This window comes from Catharus ustulatus, chromosome 1 (genome assembly GCF_009819885.2).
Source record: "Catharus ustulatus isolate bCatUst1 chromosome 1, bCatUst1.pri.v2, whole genome shotgun sequence".
Classification (NCBI taxonomy): Eukaryota; Metazoa; Chordata; class Aves; order Passeriformes; family Turdidae; genus Catharus; species Catharus ustulatus.
The window spans coordinates 162815654-162824186 of record NC_046221.1 but is presented as its reverse complement, the minus strand read 5'-3'; the positions used below and the strand labels follow the sequence as shown (position 1 = coordinate 162824186).

Here is an 8533-nt window from a genome sequence, read left to right as displayed (position 1 = left end):
GCTATTTACACAAAACTTATCAGCTCTGACTGTCTGTAGAAATTGGAGACCACAGTCCAAATTAAGACTGATATGAAAAAGAAATTAAAGCCAAAGCCAAGAAACAGGCATGCTCTAAAAAGGCAAACTCAAGGAGTGACCATGTCAAACAGTTCCTGGGATATGGAAAACAGTTTATAGAAAAGTTTGAGAATGTATGATGAGTCTATGAATATGCAATGATGAATTTAAGGGGTGTCTCCAAAAAAACAGGAGTGCTCTTGGCTGAATGCCTGCTATAACCCATTATAACCTTTTGCTTTATTGTTTGTCTCTTACTGTCTTTTATTAAACCTCTTAAAATCTACTAGGAAAGCAAACCCTGTTTTTCACACTCCAAACCCCATCCAATCTGGCCTTGGACACTGCCAGGGATGGGGCAGCCACAGCTTCTCTGGGCACCCTGTGCCAGGGCCTCACCACCCTCACAGGGAAGAATTCCTTCCCAGTATGCAACCAAAATCTACTTCCTTGGCCTGTATGAAACAGGGGTTTTGTAAATGTGTCTAAATTACATTTTCTTGTCACCACAAAGCTGAAACTTCCCATTTTTTTTCTTGTATTTGGTTTGTCCCAGCAGGCTGGGACAGTTCCAGTGGAAGATATGAGACCACAGAAACTGCTCAGAAGTCAGTTCCTCCTAGAATACCTGGCAGTGACAAACAGAACTGAGCCACAGGAAAGAAAAGGGAAGCAGAGGTTTGTAGGCATGGGTTTGCTTCCCAAGCAGAGTGCTCTGAATGCCTCCAACAAGACAGGAGCCGGAATTTCTCCTGACAGATGCATTTGCCAAGAAATGCTGACTCTGCAGAATTAAACCCATCTGTGGCACAGAGTTTGTCAAGCCTGCTTGTTTCCTGCTGGCTCACCAGCCTCATCCTCCATTCCCAGGCTTTCCTGACAGCCAGTTTCCCCCACTGCCCCTCCTGCAGCTCGTCTCCTAGAGGATTCAGTTATTTCCATGGGACCGACTGGATTTGGGACACTCTGATGTTGATCAGGGGACTTATTTACAGTGTGAAGATGCATCCTGCCAAGGCTGTCCCATGCCACCCCAGCTGCTGGGCTCTTCGAGCTTCCCAATCCTGTATGTCTAATCCAATTTAGGCTCTGGTCAGCAGATGGGGGACTTGGTTCTTTATGTGCTTGGATCTGCTGTGCGTGCAGAGGGGTCAGACCTGAAGTGGGGTGTTGTGTGCAGGGACAGGTTCTGTATTCGGGGGAGTCTCGCCATGCAGGGAGCTCTGGATACAGGGAATGTGTGTGTACAGGGGGAATATGGAATGTGTGTGTGCTCAGGGGATCTGTGAGAAGAGATGCACGGAGGAGGAGAGGGAGGCAAGAAATCAGCAAGGGAGGCAGAGAATCACGGAATCCCAGAATAACCTGAGCTGGAAGGACGAGACTTAGATGAGTGGGGTCCAGCATCGAGGCAACCCCCTACTCCCGTCTCTTCCTTCAGAAAAACAGAGGGGACCCAAAAAGGGGCTGGAAAAAAACCTCTTGAGGCACGGCTAGGGGAAAACATCCAGCGGCCGCCAGGCCACCACGCGCCTTTCACCGCCCCTTTCCCGGCCCCGGTTCTCCCTAGCGGGGAAACGAAACCAGGCGTGGCCGGGGGGGCGGAGGGGGGAGGCGGGGCGGGGGCCGGGCCCGGCCCGCGGGGCGGAGCCGCCGCCCTTTCCCCACCCCCGGCGCCCGGCCCTGCCGCCAGCGCCGCGCTCGCCCAGCCGCCCTGCGCATCGCTCCGGCCGCACCGTCCGCACCATGAAGGCGCTGCTGCTCGCCGTGCTGGCCGCGGTGCTGTGCGTGGAGAGAGGTAAGGCAAGGGGACAGCCCCGCCACCATCGCTTCTGTGCCAGCCCTGCGTTAGGGAGCGAATTGGGGGTGGGGGAGCGATGCGTGGGGAAGTTGGAGGTTTGTAGGGGATATCGGGGTTGGAGCCGCGTTGTGGCTCGGAGCGGGATGCGGGGGTGTCTTCCCAAAACCTCCTGGAGCAGGAACTTCGGGGCTTTTCTCCATGGAGAGCTGAGCATCCCCATCCTGCGGCTGGGTATCCTGGAGCTTTTCCCGGTCCGCAGCACGAACAAAGAGCAGGGCCGGCTCCGCTCCGCTGTTTTTCCGGCGCAGGCAGCCGGGATAACGGGGCTGGGATGCGGCCGGGAGGGAGGAAGGGGCAGGGAAGGAGGAGAGGCAGCCCAGCCCCGGCAGCGCTGATGGAGCAAACTCAGCTGGTGATTCTGCCCCCTCCGAGCATCCTCCGGTGACCCCCAAGGGGCGATGCTCTCTGTGCTGTCTCGCTGCTCTGGGCATTCAACTTACCCAAGTCACAGGGCCTTCCATCCCTTCCTTCCCCATGGACTCCATTCCTCACTATCCAAAACTCCTCGGGGCTGTGCAGAAACCACGCATTGTTCCCATATGTCGTTGCTTGGAGAAGCCAAACAAAGAACAGACAGGAGAGTTCCGAGCTCTGCCAGCCCTTGCTCGTTCTCTGAGATGAAGCTGGGTGTTTGCTGCCCTCCCCATTCCCCCTTCCCGGTGGGATCCGGGAATTGGAGCGTTCAGTCTCGGGCTTGAGCTCAGTTCCAGCTGGGAGGATGGGCGGGCCAGGCCAAGGCAGTGAAGGGTTCCATTCTCCCCCCCCCCCAAAAAAAAAAAATCAACACCTTTTCACGTTTAAAAGTAAGTTTTTATCCTGGCAAAAGGGTTTGTTGCAGGTGGTTTTATCCCCATACACTTCCAGCATGTCCTGGGGGGGATTTCACACAAGAGCTTTACACCCTGCTCACAGATCTTGCATATGGATCTTGATGAGGATTTTGCCTAAGAGAATGGAAAAGCAGAATCGGAGCTGAATGGAAAAGCTGCCGAAGCAACAGCATTTTCCTGGTGCTGACGAGCTCCAGAGAGGGCTTTTAAAGGCGTTTTTCTCCCTATCTTTGCGAGAATTATTCAGCCCCTTATCTGAAGGAATTCCCCCAATTGCCCTGCTCTATTTTGGGAGGTCTTTGTTCCTCTGAGAAGTCAAGCAGCAAATAAATAAACATATAAATTCTTTCACTGGTGAAAACAAGGCTTCTCTTTGCATTGTTCAGACTTGGGATTTTTTTCCTTTTTTTTTTTTCTTCTTTTCTTGTAACCTTGAGCTCCAACTCTTTACTCTGTCTACAGCTACATGAAATTAATTCTGCCACCCCTCTTGTGCCTTTTGTCTAAACCCTCAGCCTGCTTGTGCTCTCATAACTCTGCAGTGGGTGTTTTTGGGGGCAGGAAGTGTCTGAGTATTTCCTTTCTTAAACTCTGCCTCTTCTGGAAGGATTTTTTTTCTCTTAAGACAAGGGATAATGGGCAGGTGTGACAGTAAAAACCATGAGGACAGGTAGGGCATGCAGTGGCAGGGATTGAGTCACATGGCAGAGAATTTCATGCCCAACAGCACTTTTATGTCATGCCCAAAGATTTCTGGTGTGCTTGTTCCTGGAGCCTTTAATGAACAGCATTGCACCACTCGTGCCGTCGGTGCAGTGAGCAAACACATATGGGGACATCTGTCCTGCCAGCATGCCCACAGCAAGCCTGTAATCCACTTCATTCCTGATTGCTGAAGATGCCTGGGATGAGTCAATTTGCCCCCTCGGGATGGTTGAGAGGTGAAGAGTTTGGGACAGGTCACTCAGGAGCAGAAGTGGGGAGGTCCCACATGGAGCTGTGGCCAGCCCAGCCAGGGTCAGTGACTCAGTGGCTGTCCCATCCTCCTCCCCCTCTCCCAAAAGCAGAGATCCACTGAGGAATCTCTGCTGGAGGTTTTGACTCAGCTGCTCTCAGCCCTGTAATCCCGGTGCTGTGGGTTGTGGTGTGCTCAGGTAACCCAGGGTTGTTGTAGGGATCCTTGCCAGAGTAAGGATCCTTGCAGGATGCGTGAGCCAGTCCAGGAAATTCCTGCTTGGGGGGTTGTGGTGTTGGCTTCCACTCCAAAGCAGAGATTTGGCTGCTCTGCTGGGACATTCAGGATCTCCCACTAACCCACTTTAATCTGTTTCTCTGAGATTGTATTTTGTTTTCTTTCCCCTCCTCGGCTGCGGCTGCTCAAAAGTCATTCATCTGAGAGCAATTGTTTTTTGTTTTTTTTTCCTCTCATTTTTCTTGTAGAAACCTTTTATTTTCCTGAGAGAAACAGGAATGAGAAGAACCTTGAGATGTGGTGCAGTGCTCTGGCAGAGTGGGACGGATGCTGAGCAATATTGTCCAAATAATAATTCTTCAAAATATCCACATCAGGAACTGCTGAGCCTCAGGCAGCACTCCCAGGGCTTCCTCTGCTTCACTTCCTTAGGAAAATATTCCAAGGAGAGGTGGAGAGGGATTTTTTTACAGGGATAGGACAAACAGGAATGGCTTCAACAAACTGAAAGAGAGTAGTATTAGGTTGGATGTTGGGAAGAAATTCTTCCCTGTGAGGGTGGTGAGGCCCTGGCACAGGTTTCCCAGAGAAGCTGTGGCTGCCCCTGGATCCCTGGAAGTGTCCAAAGCCAGCTTGGATGGGGCTTGGAGCAACCTGGGACAGTGGAAGGTGTCCCTGCCATGGCAGGGGGATGGAGCTGACTGATCCTGAACCATTCCATGATTCTTTGATAATCCATTTGTGGTGGGAGCAGGGATGGGGCTGCCTCGCACTTCCCACCCTGAATCAGCCCCCACTCTGATAAAATAAATACAGAAAGGGAAAGGTGGTGCCTCGTGCAAGGGCTGCCTGGGAGCTCCAAAATCCTGAGTCCATGGAACATTGGGAACAGACCTGATCTGTCTGCATATGTAGGTCAACAGCTGCAGCGTGGATGTGATGCTCTTGTGTGTAAAATACAGAGATCAAAGTGCCCATGGCCCTGCTGAGTCTCTGGTCCAGGCTGTCTCCACAGCCACTTCCCACCCCAAATGCTGTTTTCCAATCCTCCCTCTTTGTGAGGGATGAGGGATGGGAGCCAGCTAGTCCATCCTGCTGCTGTAGGATAAGCCATAGACAGCCTCAAGTTGCTTCAGGGAAGGTTTAGTGTGGAAATAAGGAAAAAGTGCTTCACTGGTCAAATTTTGGAATAGTGGTGGAATCCCTGTCCCTGGAAGTGTTAAAAAATTGTGCAGCTGTGTTCCTTAAAGACTTGGTTTAGTGGTGAATTTGGCAGTGCTGGGTTAATGGCTGGATTCAGAGATCTTTGAGGTCTTTTCCTGAAATGATTCCATGATTCTGTAATTTTATAATTATATTATGTCAAGATCAGTCTTGCAAGTCTTGGAGCTTTCTGCAGCTGAAAAATCATTTCTACCACATGCTCCAGCTCAAGCGTGTCCTGATCTTGGTGCCCAAAGCTGGGTCATGGAAAGTTTGAACCTGTGGTCACACCTGGAGCATTTCCCATCAGTGTCACAGAATCATAAAATCAGAATGGTTTCGCTTGGAAGGGACCTGAAGATCATCCAGTTCCAACGCTCCTGCCCCAGGCAGGGTCACCATGGCTGAGCTGAACCAGCCCAAACATCAAAAATTCACCTCTGGAGTTTGGTTTCAAGTTGGCAGCTGTAGCTCGGACACATTCCTGGTGCAAACAGGGGGTGACAGAAAGTGCCAGGCTGTGGTTGTATCAGCTTTAGCTGATAAGAGCTTGAAATACCTCCCTGAGGCTTGAACCCTTTGCTTGCCCAATTTTGTTTTGGCGGGGGAAAAAATTTCCCCTACTGCAGGTTGATAAAACTGAAACAGAAAGCGTGGCTGTGGGGTGGTGGATGTGAGACATCCTGTGGGGCAGGGGTGAGGACCTCCAAGTGAGGACATCTTCCCACCAGCCCCTAAATGAGCTCTGCCTTTCTCTTGCAGCCCACACACTCGTCTGCTTTTCCTGCTCGGATGCCTCCTCCAACTGGGCCTGCCTGACGCCTGTCAAGTGTGGAGAGAATGAAAACCACTGCGTGACGACGTACGTCGGAGTGGGGCTCGGTGAGTGCTGACAGCACCTCCTCCTGCCTCCTCTCCTGGGTCACCTGCTGAGCCTGCAGCCAGGCTTTTGCCTTCTTCTGGCTGGGGGAAAAAAAAAAAAAATTTAAAAAAAAAATGGAAAGTTCTGCTTAGCAACTGAGCGTCGGACCATCCCACGGGAATTCTCGGGAGGGACGCGCTGCCAGGAGGAGTCACGTTAAAGCCCGCGTGCCTGCACCGATGCCCGCCGGTCCGGGGGGAATTTCAGGCTGGGGGCGGGGAGTTTGCTGATGAATAAGTGAAAGTGTGGAGGATGCTGCAGGCTCCCTGTGTGGGAAGCTCCAGGGTTGCTGTTCCTGCTGATTTTTTGCCTCGTGTTTGGGTTCTTCGTCCCCGAGTGCCACCTTTGCTTCGCTTTCCGTGGACGAGGCGGGAAGGGAGGGTTGCAGGTTTCCTTCCTGAGTGCCTGGAGGGATTTGGGGGGGTTCTGGAGGGAGGCAGGATGCTCTGGCAGATCTCTGCAGGAACCAGAGCCCATCCTGGCTCTCCCTGGCAGGACGAGGGGGAATTTCGTGCCCGACTCTGCAGCGTGGGTGGGTCAGATGTGCACAAACAGAGACTGGGACCTTTTATAAACTTCCCTTTGTAGCCCAGTGCTAATGGTTTCCTCTTTCCTGCCTCTTACATGGGCAGTGCCTCTCTGGAAACGCAGCCTTGGCTCCCAAGTGTCTCCCCAGTGCTCCCTGTCTCCCTTGAGGAGCCCCAGGGTGAAGCTCAAGAGGGATTTTTGGGATTCCTCACCGGAACTGTTGTGGCTGAATGTTGGCTGAGGCAAAGGGGCGTCCCTGGGGTGTTGTGTGGTCTCTGGGGTGTTTGTGGGAGCTTATCATGGGTGATCCTTGATAAGATGGGCTGCCTGGCATTCCTGTCCCCAAGAACCACTCCATCCTCTCCAGAACGCTTCATCCTCCCCGTGCCAGCCAGCGCTGCAATTCCTTTGGCAGAGCAGGCGGTCAGAAACCCCCCAAAAACCCCATCCTAAACCTTTCCCTTCTCCTTCTTTTCACCCCACCCCAAATCCAGGCGGCAAATCCGGCCAGTCCATCTCCAAGGGATGCTCCCCCATCTGCCCCAGCGCCGGCATCAACCTGGGCATCGCGGCTGCCTCCGTTTACTGCTGCGACTCCTTCCTGTGCAACATCAGCGGCTCCAGCAGCGTCCGAGCCAGCTCCACCATCCTGGCCATGGGCATCCTCATCAGCCTCCTCTACGTGCTCCAGGCTCGCCAGTGATGGGGCTGCCCGAGGAGGAGCCGCCTCCCACGGCTCTCCTTAGCCAATATCTTCTCTGTTGCTGTCTGCAAGGAGATGCTCTGCTGCTCAGCAGGCTTCCGAGGTGGTTGTTTCCCAGACTTTTTTGCTCTTCCAAGCGTTGGAGACCTGGCTGAGCTGTTCTCCTCCTCCTCCTGTGGACGTCTCCCGCTGCACTCTCGCTCCTCCTTCGCCAAGGTGGATCATTTTGGAAGGGTTTCTGCTTTTTTCTACCTATCAATAACAACCCCCCCTCCCTCCCCCCTCGTTTCTAAGGTTGGTTAAACCAGGCTGGGACTCGCTGAGAACAGATTGACCCCGAGCACCACCAGGTCTGCTCCAGCACGTGGGTGGCACAGGCAGTGGGAATGCAGGATCCAAAGGGAGACACATTCCTGGCCCCTCGCAGCTGCAGTCTCTTTTTATAAAATGGTCTCGTTTCTTCTGATCCTGGGCTGACTTTTCTGGAAAAACCAATGCCATGTACCTTGTCCTTCCAAGTTCTGTAAGTGCCAGACCTGAATAAACTTGCTCCTGTTGTTACCTGAGATGGGACGTGTGTGTGTTTCCTTGCTCCAGGGATTAGGAACTCTTTGATGGAAAATCCCAATATTGTGCCCAGCATGAGGGTCCCTCACCCTCTCAAGCAGCTTTTGGGTGCTTCATCTCCACATCCTTTCCAGCTCTGAGCAGCAAATCCGTCTCTCCTCCCTGTTGCTGTCCTTCCTGATCAAACCTCTGGGCCAGCTTGTTCCACCTCCCTTGGGAATGACTTTTCCAGGTGCATTTTAGTGCTAAATGCCAGGTTTTGGGGTCTGAGTCAACTCTAATGGAGCAATTACCCATGGCAGCAGGACTCTGAAGTGAATCTGCATTTTACTAAGACTTGGTGCCTCAGTTTCCCCACTCTGGACTTGTGACCACCACAGTGGTGATACCTGAATGACCAGAAAAATTTGGTGAAGTCAGAGGAGAAGAGATGTCAACACCCAACCTTCAATGCCTGATGGTGCCCATGGACTGCTGGAGGTGACTCCACCACCCAACCTTCCACATCTGCTGTCCCTCACCTCCCAGGATCCTCCCAGGTGTTTTGGGAAGATTTTTGCTAGAAGTTCTCAGCTGTCCCATGGGAATTGTGTCCTCCTGCCCTCTCTGTGTCATCTTTCCTGCCTACTCTGCTTGCCTGTGGACCTGCTCGACACAAACCAAGCCA

General features: G+C 52.6%; 1 protein-coding gene across 1 annotated transcript; it reads left to right on the top strand.

Annotated features, from left to right (window-relative positions):
* Positions 1-1742: 1742 nt before the first annotated feature.
* Positions 1743-7865, top strand: LOC116999566 (lymphocyte antigen 6E). Its single transcript, XM_033066391.2, has 3 exons — positions 1743-1858; positions 5909-6028; positions 7091-7865. Exons 1-3 carry the CDS (start codon positions 1807-1809, stop codon positions 7297-7299), a joined length of 381 nt encoding a protein of 126 aa, XP_032922282.1. The 5' UTR covers positions 1743-1806; the 3' UTR covers positions 7300-7865.
* The last annotated feature ends 668 nt before the right edge of the window (positions 7866-8533 follow it).

What these genes read in the sequence shown, in the direction of transcription:
- LOC116999566 (XM_033066391.2), top strand. Translation starts at nt 1,807, where the DNA reads ATGAAGGCGCTGCTGCTCGCCGTGCTGGCCGCGGTGCTGTGCGTGGAG. An exon ending in GGTGCTGTGCGTGGAGAGAG is followed by an intron (nt 1,859 to 5,908) that starts GTAAGGCAAGGG and finishes TTTCTCTTGCAG; the next exon opens with CCCACACACTCGTCTGCTTT. An exon ending in GTACGTCGGAGTGGGGCTCG is followed by an intron (nt 6,029 to 7,090) that starts GTGAGTGCTGAC and finishes CCCCAAATCCAG; the next exon opens with GCGGCAAATCCGGCCAGTCC.